At 39.4% G+C, this 17,771-nt stretch overlaps 1 protein-coding gene across 1 annotated transcript in view; it reads left to right on the top strand.

Annotated features, from left to right (window-relative positions):
* Nucleotides 1-17,771, top strand: part of LOC135422230 (transcription initiation factor TFIID subunit 4-like) — a 146,726-nt gene that overhangs the window by 40,006 nt on the left and 88,949 nt on the right. Inside the window, exon 10 of the mRNA XM_064671298.1 lies at nucleotides 5,561-5,730. Coding sequence (XP_064527368.1) covers nucleotides 5,561-5,730 — 170 coding nt within the window. The remainder of the gene's footprint in view (nucleotides 1-5,560; nucleotides 5,731-17,771) is intronic.

The following is a 17,771-nucleotide window of genomic DNA, read 5'->3' as shown; positions in this document are numbered from 1 at the left end:
AAGAATTCAGTTGTTTGCATATTTGCATTTCAACCCCTAACCTCTCCTGAGGACAAATAGATGTCTGACTATTAAGCCTAAAGGCACAGAGCTGGAAATCTGTATTAATCCTCTGAATGCTGACTAGTTTTCCTCAACATTCCCAGCGTGTGTGAAGAATGTGTTTTTAGCCAGAAGGCAAACTGGCATCTAAAGCAAAGCAAGAATTTTGAAAAATAGTTGTGTTATGTATAAATTTATTTTGCCCTTAGTGTTTTATTATTGCATATTTGTTTCATTATTTTACATTCTGCCTTCTTTAAAATAACTTCTTTGAGCTTTTCGCTTTTGTGAGTGAAGTGTTGGTCACTAGAAACAGAAATTTTGAACTTTGTTATTTTTTTACTTTTTTTCGTTCTGGACTGTGGGAGATACAAGATGGAATTACATAAAAGATGTAGCAATTAAGAACTTTGCAAATTATAGCTTAGCCTTTAATGTCAGCACTTATTAATGAACTGTAAGACTGCTTACATGAGTTCCCTGGTCATTACAGCAGCTGTTCTGTGATGCAGAGTTTTCAACCCAAGACTTCTGCAATGTGAAGTTGTACTTGTGGACTTTTATGTCAGCCTGTTTTTGTATTAAAATTTATTGTTGCTAAATTTTTCGGAGAGAACTACAGACAATCCAGTTGGTTACCTTTTCAACTGTGTTAATACCCAAGGATGGAAATTTGAGTTCCATCTTTGGTAATTTTTGTGTTTGTTTCACAAGCAGAGATGCAGAGTTGGATTTGTGCCTTAACAGTCCAGACAGAGGTGTCTGTAGGTGGGAGAAGCAGGAGTCCCACTGAAGTCTTGTGGGCTGTGTTTTTGTCAACAGCTTCTGGGGACCTCATCACCTCATCTGGTGACCCCAGAGCTCAGAGTCTTCCACTGCTGAAGGGGAAAGCAGCAGCCCCTCAGGTAATTCCTACCCACAGTTCAGACAGTGGCCACTATAAAGAACTAGTGGAAACATTTGTCCCTTGTATTGGAACAGAATAATCTCATGTGGAAGGGCCCTTGAGAGGTCAACTGGTCCAGTTTCAAGCTTGGAGCAGGTTTGGTCAGGCTGGGTACTGGTCCAGCCCTGCAGATCCCCAAGGATGGAGTGTTGTGTTATCCCAGCACTGCTGAACTGCCCTGAGACTCTGGCACTGCATGTCCAGTAGGGCAGGGATTGGGAGATCATTCCCCAGGGTGTGTGCTGATGACCTGTTTGGTTTGCCAGTCAGCCAGATGCTCCTTCCTTTTCACAGCAGCCTTTCTTTGTCTGAAATGGTATTTTGAAGTTCCATCTCTTGGGGCCTGTCAGTGTTAGGTTTTGTACAGCCAATGTGAGGGGCTTTTTTTACCCTAGAGATAGGTCTGTGAAGTCTCTGGGAACATTTGAAGCTGATCTTAGTATCTGTATTTCATTCTTCTGACTGGCTATACTTTAAGGAAGAGTCTACCTGGGAATAAAAAATTCATTTTCAGACCTGCTTTGCCTATCCAAAATAATCTGTTGTCTAGTATTTTATTTTCATTTTTAAAAAGAAAAGTTTAATAACATAGCTCGGACAAAATGCCTTAAAATGCATGATATTACATCTAATAATGTGCAAATCAACTTGCCCTTTAAAGGAGTGATAGAAATCTCATGTAGATGTTAAATGGATAACTTCAAAGCTTTCATCTCAACATGGTATGTGACAAAACCTTACCCTATAAGTTTCTTTGTTTTTCTAAATAAATATTTCAAGCTATAAGGTGATTGTGTATTTTTTCCATATATTTCAAAATAAAGAAAAATGCTGGCCATAACTGTGGTATGTTCTGTCATCCCTTTTGCTTATCAGTGAGAAGATTCCACATAGACCATAAATGAATTGTGTGACAAAGCAGTATTAGGGAGAAATTTCAAATTAAAGCTTGAAAGTCAGAATAAGCATTATAATTAATGTGTAAATAGGATTTATGCCATTATAAAATATATTATAATAGTGGCTGTTACAGTAATTTCAAGTCACTTATTGTTGTTGATCTCTGATTGTGTGATCCATGGATTTGTAGCCTTTCTCAGAGTCTTGCATGTGTGTAGGGACTTTGTCCTAAATATGCAATTTTCCTTTTAAGAGAGAGGGAAATCAATAGTATGATGTTGTCTCAGTTGCTTTATATACTCCTCTGGCTTTTTTGGGAGCAGTTCAGTATTGCAGTTTTGGGACAGCATTGACTCAAAGTAAGAAAAGAACAGAACAGTGTGCAATCATGCATTTAAGGTTTGTTACCAGATTTTTATAGTGGCTTGTCTTAGTTTAAACAAAATCTTTGAAACGTTTTACAGAGAACTGTGAATACTTTGGGTTTTCTTGCTTATTTTCAGATAAGATTTTTTTTTTTATTTTGTAATTGCGTGAGTGTTTTTAGTAAAGAGAAAAGGGGGAGGTTTTACATGAGGTTGAATATAGGAGGAAGAGTTGGACTCTTGGAATACTTTAAAATGGAGCTTGCGCTTGGAGAACCCACGTTGTCTTCTTAAAAATCACACGTGTTGGAATGTTAAATTTACCCCGTGAGACTCAGAATTCAATTCAGTCAAACCCGGAAGTATTTACTGAATCAGTAGAATTAGTACAGGCAAAATAATATATGCCAAGAAACATGAAATTGTTAAATACTGTGCTCAGATGGAGAGGGAAGGATAGACATCGGTCTAGACGACCACTGGATGGCATCTTTGTTCCACAGAATGACTTCTGAAAACTCACTCCTTGGGCTTAAAAGTTCACTTTTATAGCAAATTGTTTGATGAGGATGCCAGCCCTCCTTATGTATAAATGTATGTGTTTCAGTATCTGAACCAAAGCTCATTTTCATGATGAGGTTCCTCAAAGTAAAAAAGTTTTGCTTGTCAGACTGAAAAAATCCTAGTCCCAGCTATGATTAAAACATGGCTTACCTGTCTTCCATGTAGTACAAAACCAAAAGGATGTCTTCACAGATAGTGGGTTTCAAGGATGGAAGGAAATGATTCTGTGCAGGAGTTCCAGTGATGGTCTTTGTAAGGGCTGTTGCACTGGTTTTGATAATTTCACTGAAATCCTGGTTTGTGCCCAAATTAATGGTCTGTTTTTTATTTCAGTAAATATTTGCTTATTTCTGATATCATTGCAGATTTTAAATAAAAATTGGAGCAGCTAAACTGCTGAGCAGGAGGAAGGTAAAAGATTGACTGTACTTTCTTAATCTATTAAATAAAAGGAGAGATAAGTATAAATTCTTTTTAAAATTGTGTTCTTGAAGTTGACTGCTGTCTTGGCTTTTTTTTTTAAATTCTTTTATTTTGAAATTCTGGATTCAAGTCTGTTTTTCTGGAAAACAGAAAACTTCCTCTGTTTTACATAGTTCAGAGTTTGTGTTCTGATAACTACCGTGACAGGAGTTTGGTTTTGCCGTGGTTCGAGGCCTGTTGGGTTTGGGCCTCATGAGTCCAGGGGTGATTCTTGCTCTAGTTCAAGCATTGAGGTTTTTAACCCCACATTTTCACTTCTAGAATGATAAACCTCTGACCTGGTCACTGAATATCGGGCTGTTGGTTGTCATGTGGCCGAGCTGGTGTGCGGGGGGCAGTCCCTGGGCCTGCGGGACACGGCTGGAGCCTGGAGTGGGACAGCTCCACAGGGAGCTGCAGTTCCTCGGGGTGGCCCTGGGACCCCGTGTGAGCCCCACGGACGTGCCATGGCTCGTGGAAGAGAGAACATCAGAGGGATGGAGCAACTCTGCTGGGAGGAAAGGCTGGGAGAGCTGGGATTGTTCAGCCTGGAGAAGAGAAGCTTTGGGGTGACCTGACTGTGGCCTTGCAGGGCCTGAAGGAGCTACAAGAAAGATGGAGAGACAGTATTTGCAAGAGCCTGGAGTGACAGAACAAATGGGAATGGCTTCACACTGACAGAGGGCAGAGTTAGATGGGATATTGGAAGAAATCCTTCCCTGTGAGGGTGGTGAGGCCCTGGCACAGGTTGCCCAGAGAGGTTGTGGACTCCCCGTCGCTGGAAGTGTCTAAGGCCAGGTTGGACGGGGCTTGGAGCAACCTGGGCTGGTGGAAGGTGTCCCTGCCCATGGCAGGGGGTGGGACTAAATGATCTCTAAGGTTCCTTCCAACCCAGCCCATTCTGTGATTTTGTAACACTGTTCTCTGGAATTTCATTTTAAGAGAAGAAATGAAGTGTTTAACACTGATGGATGATAATAGAAGCTCATTTGTGCAGCATTTTTCTGACAACCATTGTAAAATTTTCCATTTCCTTCCTCAAGTGTTCAGCACATTTCTGCAGGTTCACACCATCAAAAATCCCTTCTTGACTTCTTCCACAGAAGAAAACAAAACCAGTATCTGACAAACCACAGAAGTCTTCCACCAAACTTGGCTGCTCTAGTGCAGATAACAGGGAAAGTATGGGAAGACAGGGAGGACCTAGATTATGTATTTTGGGATTTCCCTCCTTTGATTCTCAGACCTTAATTGCAGCTTTTGGTTTTTAGTGTAGATGTTAAGCTTTTTACAAGTGACAAAGTATTCGAGGGTGCATAGGACAATATCTATGTAATTTAAAAAAAAAAATTAAATTAAGCTTTTGTTTGTTTGCTTTATACAGTAGTAGGAGTCCGGACTTTTCCATATGTATATTCTGAAAGGTTGTGTAATCACTCGTAGAATATGTTGAAATACAGTGTTTGTGTCAGTAATAGCCCCAGAACAGAATGTGCTGAATACAGATGGCTGTTTCCACAGCTCTGAGTCATCCCTCATGGAGGGAGGAGGTGAAAGATGCTTGGGAGATACAGGTGTGGAAACTTGCATTTGTTGGTACTTTCTCAAGCTGTTGGGAAGGATATTCAGGGCCAAAAATGGCATGGGAAGTGCTATCCTCTTCTCAGATGCAGCTCAATTTTTTAAAACTTGTTGACACATTCAGCTGATTTTTGTGTGTTGCCAGAGAAAATACCATCACATGCTCAAACACACTTGGAACCCAGGCTTACCTGTGAACTCCTCATGGTCACAGAATCTTCCCTGGCTATTCCTGAAAATGCATCGGTGCCCATTTTGGTAGGAGCTTGTGGAACAGTGCAGGATTATAAATCCATGGTTTTGCTTTTAATTTCTCGGGGGGGGTATGTATTTTACCATTTTACTGCTAGTTTCCATTCTAAAGAGAACAGCCGAACGCTTTGTCGTTAGTGGTGATCATTGCCTTGAGCTTCCTGACCATCCTGGTTTCACTGACTCTCAGGTGAAGACCCCTCTGTCACACCTCCTGTTAACAGTCAAATTGTCCCGCTCCTGAAGTTTTCCTGATACAGTCAGAGAAATACTGAGTAATTTCTGAATCTAGAATATATCCTGTGAGAATGGAGACACCGATGGTTGGGCCTGAAGTTGGCCCAGCCCCTGGGCACGTGATGGCTACTTTTGGAGCAGCAGATGGTCCACCAAGGGAATGTATTACATGCAGAATTATTTTTATTTGGCTTTCTTTGTTTCACTGCAGAGATGACGATGACATCAATGACGTTGCCTCTATGGCTGGTGTTAATCTTAATGAAGAAAGTGCCCGAATCATGGCCACCAACTCTGACTTGGTTGGAACCCAGATCCAGTCCTGTAAAGATGAACCCTTCCTTGCTGCTATACCTCTCCACAAACGCATACTTGACACGGGTGAGCACCACACCTTTCCTTCTGCTGGTGTTTCCTTCAGAGTTCTGTGCTTCTGAGTAACACAATAGGCTTAGCACTCAAGGTTGTTTGTAAGCATTTGATTACACAGTCTCATATTGCTAAACTTTCAAGGTTTCTCTGATAAAAGTAACTTACCTCAAGTTGGAGGGAAAAAAAAAAAGCGTGCTGGTACTTTTAAACTTCATGCTTTTCCCATGTTTTTTATATCCGAGGATCTCAAAGCTCTTTGCAAACATTAATTATTTCTCACAATCCTCCTTCATGTTTTGCACATGAGAAGATTGAAACAGAGAGGTGAAGTAAGTAGTACAGGTCACAGAGGACACCTGTGAATAACATCTAACAGAATGTTGAAGTTTCCCGTCCAGATTTTCTTGCCCCATACAAACCAGTTATTCAGTTCTTAACACCTGCATCTACTTAAGTTCACAGTGATTTTCTTATGGCATTTTTTCAAAAAGCTGTATTTATTGATCGTGGCAAAAAGGCGTATTTATTTATTTCTGCCATTTGAAAACAAGTTAAAAAATTTAGTAGAGCAACTCTTCAAAATCAGTGATGTTTTAAGGTTAGGATGTATGCTTAGAATGTATTTTATATTACATACTTCATTAATATACTCTGTATGTTCTAGTACCTAAAGGTGTATTTTTAAACATAATTTTGGTAATGTTTTCAGTGCCATCAGTGTCATCAGATACTAAGCTCAAATTATTTAGCAGTGTAAATCATATATTTCTATCAGACCTATGCTTACATCACAAATTTTTAGTGATCTATTTCTCGTAGTTTTAAAGATAAGACAAAAATCTTGTTGCAAATCAGTACAGTTATTTCTCTGAAATGTTATTTGTGTTTATGTTCATTGAATTAACGGGAGCCTTTTTATATTGCAGTTGCAGGCAAGTTCTTCATTGACCTGTTGTCAGCCTTCACTCTTGTACTTCCCTAAACGCCCTTTTAAGCCCCCCTTTGGAGAAGGGGATTGTTTTGCTGTAGTTCTCAGGGGGATGATGGGATGAGGTGCTGTGCTCTGGGGAAGTGTGTGCAGCATTTTGTGAACTGCCTTCCCACCACCTGGGACTGGGAGCCAGCAAGGGCTTCATGGAAAGCGTTTGAGAAACTGGTGTGAGGGATCCTCACACAATAGTTGATACAGGTGGAAGAAAACAGAAAGGGAACAGACATAAAACTGTTAAAAAAAACGGGAAATCAGTGATGAACTTGCCACATAAGCCTTAATGAGCTGTCTGGGTGTAACAATTGCTGCACAACATGAAGCTGTAATTACAAGTGCAGGACTTACAGGAATCTGTACATACTTCAAGAGCCACAGAACCCATCACACTATTCATCACTGCCTTTTGGGGTTTGCTCCTCTGAGGAACAAATCCCGATGGCTGTTTTTGAAGCTTTATTGGCTTTGATAATTGAAATGAAACTTTCAAAGCTTTTAAAAGCAGCTGCAGGGATTTACTTCTCAAAAGCAGTGAATCCAGAAGAGCGGCCACTCCTAGTGATCTCCTGCAGCCACTTTTAGAGCTTTATTTTGGCTTTACATGAAACCTTTTATAGTTTTGAAAGTGGCTGTGGGGTTCACAAGTGGCTACTATCTGGGATCTATGGCTCTTGAGGAGAGAATTCCTTCAGCTGATTTTGAAGTTTTAGAAGCTTGGTTTTCACTGTGTGTGGCCAGATTTGTTGTTTGCTTAGGACCACACACAAATTTAGTAGTTTGTGCTACTGGGCACTTAAAATAACGACATTGTAAGTCCAGGACAAAGCTCAGTCTGGCCATATGTTGCTGTGCCTGGACACACCAGGACTGAGCAAAGCTCCTGTGACCTTCTCAAGCACATTAGGAAAACGTGTGTTATGTGAGTCCTCATTCTCCTGTTTTCATTATGCCCGTTGACAAATGCAATAAAAACACATTGTTTCTTCTTACTTTTACCTGAACGTGATTTAAACAGATGTTATTTTCTACCTTTGGATCTATTCATATTTAATCACTTCAGTTTTAGGGCAGGTTTTTAATGTCTGAGTAAAAGAGAGATTTGTGGTGTGTACAGTATTAGGAAACCACTCTTCTCTCCTTTCTCAGAAGCCAGATCTTTCAAGTTTTCTGTAATATTAATCTCCTCCTCTCTTTTCTGAGTAAGAGCTCTGTCGAGCAACACAGTAGTGTTCCCCAAAGGCTGTTTCAGAGATTGTGCTTCCATTCACCAGAGTTGGAATATAAACTGCTAAAGTGAGAGCAGATGCTCTTCAGACTTTGGCAGTAACCACCAGCCAGATGCCTCAAAGTTATAGTGAAAGAGGTTTCTTAATATATTGTGTGTTCTTATCTCTGCTTTAACTTGGCACTGTTATCATCCAAAGTTTATTTTAAATCTAAGTGACTGATATTGATCCTTCTAAATGGAAGAAGTAACTGAAAGGTAATGCATGCAAAGATATTCATCCACTTCCCACATGCTTCCTTATCCAATTTTGTATCTAGTCATTTTGGGCTGGTAATCATTGCCATTTGTTCCTGTAGGAAGGCAGGGCTATGGGTGTTTCAAGTTTTTCTTTGATGCAAAATCAAGAGTGGGTATTTCTCAGCAGATAATGTATTTCTTTTGCTATTCCATTCAGGATCATAAAACTTTAAACCCTGATCTTTCTGCATGACAGCACAGCACAATGAAACATATGCAAAAAGAGTTGTAAGGCTTTTGTTTCTCTTTTTGGGAAGTTGAGAGGCAGAGGTTGATATTCATCATGCATGTGCATGCAAACTCTTAAACCTTTCTAGGTCTTTAACCTTGTTAGTAGAATGAGTAGTGTTTCTTTAGAGGGCAAACAAGCTGATTAGACCCTGACAAATAAACAATGCTGACAAATCCTGGCTTTTCCATGTGGTTTTGTCGGAATGAAATGAGAAAAATAACCTTAATAATTTGTAATTGTTTCACTTGTGTTCATTATTAAGCTATAAGAATGCTGTGTTAGGTTTTAGAAGCTAGTTTTTGGCATGGAGTTTTCACTGTTTAACAAATGGGGCATCACTCAATAAAGCAGATTGTTTGAAGTGTGATGGTTTTCTCTAGTTTGTAACCATTTTGGGAAATCCTTGGCTCAGGAATTACTTGATTCCAGTATTGTTTCTGAGCACAGATAAGAACTGGGCTGCTCTGCATTTGATATTAAATATTAGTGAAAGGTAGCAGGACACAGCAAAGGATGGGATAACAGATGATCCTTTTTATTATGCCTGATAACTAAACCTATGGAAAAGGGGAACAGCTCTGTCATGTACTTTTCTGGAAGGTCTTTTGACTGAAAGTTGGGGTCTCTAGAACCTTCACTCGGGGTTCCAAAAATCTTTGCTTTATATTTTGTTGTCAACAGAGCTTGGTGTCCTCACAGGCTTAGAATCTGCAGCAGCTTGTTAACTCCACACCTTTTAATTCTGACTGATTTCTTCTACAGATGATGCCATTTTGATTTTATTGAGTATCCCTAAAACACTCAACTTGGGGTGAATCTTTAGCATAAATTAACTGTCCTAATGCAATACTAATGAAGCAGGAGTTTGGCATGCTGTATTCTTTGATTTAGATTGTTTCTTTCCCTTTTTCTCTTCATTTTCAGTGTTCTTTACCTAATCTTTCTACTCCAGTTTTATTGTTACAGAGCACTGGATGAATAGAATAATTACAAATCTGGCATTCTGAGAAATGTGAGACTGGTTTGGCCATATTGAAAACATTTTAACTGTCCACCCTTTGTCTTCAAGTTATTTTAACTTAAATATGATTCAAAATTCATCGGAGAATCATCAATTATATCTTTATTTCACATTCATTCAGAGTATTATACATCTGCATTAAGAAATCAAATTTTCTGAGGCGTGATTTTACAAAATACTGTCTTTATGTTCGTTATCTAGCATTGTTATAAATTTCCTTTGGAAAAAGTCTGTCATCTTGATAACATAGCATACATCTGCAGTATTTCCTACCACAAACTTAGAACTGGATTGTCTTGCTTCATACAAATAGATTTTTAGGCTAGAACACACAGAGTGGTGCATGCCAGTTACTATGAAGCTTGAAAATGGGCTGATGAATCCAAAGTCTCCTAGTTCAGTAGTTAAGAGGCCTACAGTGTTCCTGAAAACAGTTCAGAGAAGCTTGGCTTGGTAGAATTAAGCCACTGTCTCTATCAGTGTAACAGTTCTAAGGTTAGCTCAACATAATTTATAGATTTACCTTTTTGTTCTTTTACATGTGAAATATTTTTTATTTCTGTCTCATGAAATTTTGATCATTGTCCTGCCTTGATTCTTTCTTTGTTCAGCCACACTTGAGTTGCATGTCTGCTATAAAACTGCATGTTAAAACATACAGAAAGAGCTTATCTGTGTTTTCTGTGTTCTGGAGCGTGTTGAATCTACCGTGTGGCATCACAGTGGCAGCAGTTGTATGCCTATGTATATATTTTAAATAAATAATTTGAATACTCTGGAAGGCATTTTACATTGCTAAACCATGTTAAAACCTATTGGGGTACCTTTGGTGGAACCAGGCCAGGAGATTTCAGAGCCTCTCTTTAAAGCATTTGTTACTGTTCTATCATCCCCCTTTCATGGGTTTGTTTGTCAACACTTGTATTCATGTTCGAGTGAGATGAAGCTGCTCTGTTTGTGGTTGCTCTTTCATATACAGAGCAGCTCTGACATTAAAGTGTGCTTATTTCTCTGGTTGCTTTACTTTAGAGGGCTTTTATAGCTGCTTTCGTTGCAGTGCTTGTGGGGTCTGAAATTCTGAGCTCTCTGGTTGCCTGGCAATGTAATTTTGTGTTTTCACTGCACTTTTTGTTGTTGTTTCTTAGTCGTTTTCATTGCTGACTTTTAACTTTTTATCCATGAGTTGATTTGTCTTCAAACTGAAATATTCGTTTTAATCCCATTTTTTCCACCAGCACCTTTCTGTCAGGATGAGCTTCTCGAGTGCCTGTGGATGTAACTCTTGACTGTGTTTGGGTGTTGCTCTAACATGCACCTGTTTATAAGCTTAGCATTTTGAAGTCATCCTAATGACATGCTTAGTCCACTTGAACTGTACCTAAAATGGAGTTTTCTGTGATTCTACTCTTTTTTTCTCAGGAAAAAAAGTCATGTTAGGTATTGTATAATCCAAATGGCAAGTTACTGTGCATGCCAACTGCACTGACTTTCTCTGGTTCCTGCAAACTTAAGTCTGTCACTGCAGAGATGTGGCAGGTGTGGAGGTGTATCTACATTCTGACATCTGGAATAGTTCTGAGTTAGGGCTTTTTTCATTAGTATAAAACAAGCAATTTGTTAGAAATTGTATTTAGATTAGAAGGTGTGCACTGCTCCCAGTGTTATGATCAATGTCCACAGTCATTATAATTTAGTTCCTTATGTTGAGTTTGGAGTTTATTGTACATGTTCAATAGAGAATTTGGTTTTATATTCCAACTTAATCAATTGCTAATGTTACAATATTATAAGACAATTATATGTTATTTACATTTATTATTTCCTTTTCAAAAAGGTGGGAATACATTCCCATCTTAGTATCAGCAGCAGTGTTGCCAAATAAACATAACCAGTAAGTACTTCAGCAGAATGTTAAACCATATTGTTGTTCTTTCTTTAATAGGTCCATGATTAGACTTCCTGTTTTACAAGATGTCCCAACATGTGTTGGAATGGTAACTTCAGTACCACCTGAGAGCTTGGAGTCTGCCTTTCTGTGAAAGGTAGGGCAGCTTCTGTTCAATCTTTCAGTGTACTTCCAAGGTTTTCTTTTTATTAATCTTATTGGTTCTGCAACACTCCAGAATCTGAGTTATGCTTTTAGCAGTATCACCTGTAGGTGTCAGAACTGATGTTATTTCATCAAGCAGTAATTTCTCAAAATAAATGTGGTTAATTTAGCTCTGTTTAAACTATGGTTATTTATGAAGAAAATGATGCTGCTTATTCAGGCATCATTTTCAAAGGTTTGGCTCCAGTTGAACTGAGAGCATGACCATACTACTTGCTCTTAGAAACATTTGGAGAATTCAAGTTTTTTTTTCACCATAATAATTTTGTTTTCACCAGTTTTTCATTCTGTTTTGTGAATGTAGTGAAAGAGCCATCTCTAAAAGGTCTTGCTATTTTTGGAAGGCAGTTCTGGCCTTCAGGGCATACCAAAATATGTCACCCAGCTTCAGAATAAGTTTGTATCTGGGAATTGAATGGCTTAAATTTCTTGGTCTCTGCAAAGGAGAGTAAAATTAAGATCATCATTCTGTGGAGATTCATTTATAAAATCTATCTCATAAAGAGATTTCTGGTAATAAATATTGGATGTAAAATAAGAACAATAAAAAGAAAACCTTAGAGAGCCATTCAATATTGCAATAAAGCTGACTTATGTTATCCCTGTAGGCAAACTCCATGCTCTAGAGGTGGTGCTCATGTCCCAAAGCTCAACACATGTTGGAACATCTTTGTGGAGGAGGAAGTCATTGATCAGTGAGCAGCATCTTCAAGGATCGTTTAAGGGGGAAAAAGTAAAAGGTAATATTTTTTCAAATATGTTGAAATGATTGTTCATTATGTTTATTTGGCAATCCTGCTGCTCATACTAAGGTTGTAGTGTTTTCATTTCTTAAAATCACTGAGAAACTTCATAAACTTCCCTTTAGTCTTTCCTTCTCCCCTGAGTTTGGGTTGCATTTGTTAGAGCCTCCTTCGTGTTGCTGAGACTCCTGCAAACAAGTCCCGATTCAACTCCTTGGCAATTTGACATTTTTTTCAGTGGTTATGATACAGAGGGGGCTAATCTGTGATTTAACCAGTTTTACTAGTGTTAACTAGTGTTAACTAAGTCAGAGCCAAATGTTGAACTGGTACAAGATGTTCTCCTGCTGCCTAAAGGGGGTTTGTTTTCAAGGAAGTGGCTGTGACACCATGTTGTGCCAGATGAGGCACCACCCTCTGTTCTTGCACAATGATGTAGAAGTGCAACTTTATTATAAACTATCCTAAACTAAAGCTGTCTTGACAAAGTTAAGTGGCTGTGTCTGACCTGGATAAGTGTTGTAGTGGTGGATGATCTGGTGGTGCACTGTTGTTGGCAATTTTTCTCCTTACCCTGGGCATACACAGATGAAGGTGCTGACATTTTGAAGTTCAAGTTATGATCTTCAGCCTGTCCTTCTGGTATCCTTTATCATGTCCTGGAGTTTGTGCATATCCTCTGTCTGATGTGCCCATCTCACCTCCTTAAGAAGTTCCTCATGTTTAGCTGGTCTGCCTGGCATCAGACTTGTAGTGACAACAGTGGTACCTGTTCAGATTAAAGTGTCAGAGAGATGGTTTCTCTGGGAAAAAACCCTGCCAAAATAGCTGCATTGTTCACAGAAATTGCTTTGAAAGAACAGAAGCATATCAGCAAATTCTTGGAGTTGGTACTCCTTTAATGCTGTGGGTGTGGTGGAGGGTGTGTTCTGTTGCTGTGCTATAGGATGCTGGCATCTGTGTTTGTCACCTCTGATGTTCTTACAACCATCCCTGTCCCCATCTCTGTCTCACCTGATGTACTCTCATAGTCATGTACTTCTTGTGTTTAAGTCTGAGGTCCTGTTTAGTGTCTTGAGCTTGGCTTAAGAAGCACATTTTTCTAATCTGCATAAGAGCAGACAGGGGATAAATCCCCAACTAACAGCTTCTCTGTTGTTTTCTTAAGAACTCCTATTGGTGGCATTGCCATATTAGTCTTCCAGATCTTCCTGATCTGGTCCCTGTAACAATCTCTTGATATGACTATGTAGTGAATCAATGCACAGAAGTGCATTGGGGCATGTACTATTATTCATAAAAATAGTGAACATATTTTCCAGTTCTCTGCAGTCACTCTGTGTTTATTCTTGAATGTTCCTAAATGTCCTTGGACATTGTTATTGAGTTGTATGTTTTGTTTTGGGAAAACTAAGATGAAGAAAAAAAGAATCATATAACTGTGATCTGTGTGTTGTAATTTGACTTGTTGAGACCTGCCCATATTTTAGTTCTCATCCCCTCCTGTCTTGTGCATTTTGCTCACACTGCTCAGTTGCTGCAGCACAAATTACTGGGATTATAGGGTAGGATGTGGATCTGGATGTAGTTCTCAGAGACTCTTTGACCTTCAGTGCCTCCCTTTTAATAACTTCAGCATCCTCCCTTCTTTTAGAACATACACATCAAATGGCACAAAAGTAATCTTAAAGGTGAATTATTTAAAGAGAAGGAATTGTACATCAAAATTAAGGATATTGTCTTTCTTTAACACACTGAGATTTTGATTTCTTCTGAAAGAAATTAGGAAGCATACAGCTCAGTTGCAGAAGAAAACAGGGAACAGATTAGTTGTAGTACCTTCTGTTTCTTCAGAGTTTACATTCCTTCTGTCCTCTCTGATCAGGCTGTAAGGCTTCCTTGCTGTCTGAATGCCAAGTGTTCTCTCCTCCCAGGTGCACTGTTTATAGGGATGTGCTCCCATGATTTGTGGCAACTCCTTCCCTTTTCCAAGCCTCCACATACCTGTGCACAATGTTGTTTGGGGACTGCCCTGGTTCTGGTAGAGACAAACCACCAAGGGTAATAAAAAAGGCTCTTTAGGGATGATTAATAGCTACCTTTCAGCTGTTTAATTATCTAGCTTAGAGTCAGAAGTTTGGAAACTGGATTGTCTGGTTATATATACTTTAGGACAGATCTCTTCTCAAAATAGTTTTTTCCTTTTGCCAAAAAGTATGAATTATGTGTGAGTTCCCAGACTTACCCTCTGGTTGAGACTTCTTAAAGAAGTGAAGGCTTTTTTTGGGTCCATCTTATATGACTTTCATCAAAAAACATTAATTGTAGAGGTAAGGTTAAATAGGATTCTTGAGAAATTCTTTCTCTACTTGAAATTTTTTTTGTCCTGTCCCAAATCCTACTGACATGCATATAAAAGCTTTGAATAAGCACAGAAAATACCATCAGACATTTTGGCCAGGGTTACACATAGATTTTGAATGGAAACAACTATTTCTCTGACTCTGTTGTGTTAAAATAATTACACCAATATGACCCTCTAGAATGGAGCTATTTTTCTGGTTTTCCCTTGACAAGAATAAGAGGTCTTAAACAAAATTAGAAGGTAAAAGTTCAAAACAAGCAAAAAGGATGCTTTTGCCAGGTGGGTAGTTAAGTTGTGGAACTTGTTGTTTTAGGATGTTTCAGATTCAAAAGATTATTTGAAAAATTAATGTGAAAAACATTCCATCTTGACCTAATAGAGAGACAGATAAGATGCTCTAATTTAGGACAGACTGAGGCTGTGTTTTGGTGCAGTTAGCACTACACACCTTTTTTTTTTCAAATAGTCTTCTGGCAGCATCTCCCACTACTGGTGTTAGAGAAAGGATGATGGACTATATTACCCAGTGTAGCTTTACTTAACTTTTTATACAATTATATCAATACATAACTATTATAGTGTAGTTTGTACTGAATAAGTTACATCCACTATAGTGCCTGAAACACACTTTGAGTGGTGTTGTACCAGTGCATTCACACTACAGAGCTCAAGAGTCTTAGTTGAATCTTTCTTTACTAAAATACTTTGGTTGGCATTTACTTTGGAGGGAGCAGGAGGAGAAGAGAATATTAAAAATTGTGTAGTGTTTATTCAGCATTTTTATTCTCTTAGGTTACATTACAGTTGTGTGGCTGGTTATTTTTTTTCCTCCTGTGTCTTGCACTGAAAATGGCTGTGAATTTTGAGGATTTTAATCTGCAAGTTTGGAATTTGTTACATTAGTTTTAAAAAATAACTGATGTTTCATTGGTTTCTCAGTTTTACAAAATGCTTCCTGGGCAATCATCTCAAGGTGGGTAGTTCTGAAGAAGCAAGGAGCAAATACTACACCCAACAAGTTGGGAGTTCTCAGGGAGATTGTCCACTTTTATCCAGAAGCTGACTCATGAGATAATTCTTACCCTGTGACAGGAGGAATGTTTTTTTTTACAAAAAAACTTACTGAAGTAATTAGTGTAGGGTCTTCCATTGTTTTGTAAATAACAATTAGGAGGTGATAAAAGTCATTCTCTTTGATGCAGTCAGTTATTCCCTGTGAAGGTGAACTGGAAGTGTAGTGTTGAGCAGTATCAGATGTTGGTTTACGGAATCTTTCCCGTTGCTTTCAGCTGGTTGGAGCTGTGGAATATAATCTTGGCCCTCACAGAGGGGGTGCTGGTTTGTACCTGCTCGAGGGAATCCTGTCCCAGGTCTCAAGGCACTTGGCACAGGTTCTCTCTGCTTTGGCAGGAACACTCCCTCCCCTGGGGCTCCCCCAAACACGCCCCAGGTCACAGGTTCCTCGGAGGTGCTGCTCCAACAACTCCATTGGCTGGTTTTGTGAAGGGAGCAACTAAAGTTTTATGGTCTCTCCTTTCTTCGTCCTGTCTCCCAGCACCAGACAGGCTTAACAGGACAAGTCAGCATTGATTAAATTATTATGCATTTAGTTAGTAAGAAAGACCTAAAGCGAAGTTTTTATTTAAGGGACTGAAACCAGAAAATTACAGCTAAAATCACCATACTGTTTCTATTGCCTGGGATCACTAGGTTATCTCACACCCCTAGGAATCTCTAATCTCAGTCATCAGAACTAGGAGTTGCTGTTTGTGCTATCACTCTGTTTAACGAGCTCTGCCTAAAGTTTTTAGTAGTAAAAGTGTGGCTCCCCACCACAACCCCGGGATATTCTGTGCCCAAACAACCTCCTCAGTGTTTTCCTTTCCCGTGTTCCATCCCTCACTCTCTAGCTTCATATTTAGGGTTGGCTTTTCCCCTTATAGCACCCGGAATGCAGTGCTGATGGATTACTTTGTAGGTAGAGAACACTGCTCTGTGGAAGATTCACCCTGTTCTTAAGTTCCACCCGATGAGGTTGGGAGAAGTAAGTTCCATAATTGCTATTTATGCTTTTCAGGGTGTCAAGGGTCCTTACTGCATTAGGGTTGTTTCCCCTTTGTGTTTAGTCAGCCTGATAGTTAACTGGGGTTGCTCAGTTTAGAGTTATGAATTCAATAGTATCAGACAAAGTACCCATTGCTTTCTGTTGATTTTGTGACTTGCTTTCTGTAGAGACCACACATTCTGTGTCTTAGGACATACAAATACTGCTTGTCTGCTTTTAGAAGGTGAACTGCTCTCCCCTACACCCCAATCTTTTCAGCTCATAGTTTCCAGAGTTCCTGTGCATTGTAAGTCTTGTGTTGTATTTAATTACATGTAATTGTACAGAGATTAAGGTGTTTCAGGTATTTCACTGCTGACACCTACAGCAGGACTATAAAATCTTCGGTTTCCCTTATGCTGTTGAAATGAAGGAATGGAATTAATGAAAGAATGGAATAGTTTGAAGGCTGCAGAAATTCAAGTGGTAGTGTTTCCAATACCAAAATAGCATTTTCCTGATGGGAAAGATTGCAAGGGGGGTGAGGTGCCTAAAACCGTGGTGGTTCTGTTGGAATAACAGAGGAAGGGGCTCGAGCCTACAAATGTAGGTGCTGCCCAGGGCACAGCCCAGCACCCTGTGTTGTGGGGATGAGGGAGCTGGCTGGGGATGGCCAGGTGCTGCTTTGCTGCATTGTTCCAGAGCTGATGCTGTTGAATGAGGTTAAATAAAAGCTTAAACCATGTCTCAGATCCAAGGGGGATGAACTTTTGTCTCTATTTTGTGGTATGCAAGCGAGCTCTAATGGCAGGAGGGGCCTGGGCCTAGGGAGGCTGGGTCCAGTTTCATCGTGGGGCAATATTTCATGCACACAATTTAAAGTTTAAGAAGCTGCTGCTGGTATGAGGATGATAGGATTGAGTGCTTTCTGCATTTCTGGCTGACCTGTGGCTAGGGCAAATAGACACTAATTATGCACCTCCCATGTTTCTGGTGAAGGACAAGACAAACTCAAACCTGAA

Source organism: Pseudopipra pipra, chromosome 14 (assembly GCF_036250125.1).
Source record: "Pseudopipra pipra isolate bDixPip1 chromosome 14, bDixPip1.hap1, whole genome shotgun sequence".
Classification (NCBI taxonomy): Eukaryota; Metazoa; Chordata; class Aves; order Passeriformes; family Pipridae; genus Pseudopipra; species Pseudopipra pipra.
The sequence above is the reverse complement of the archived record's forward strand: the minus strand, read 5'-3'. Positions and strand labels throughout refer to the sequence as shown.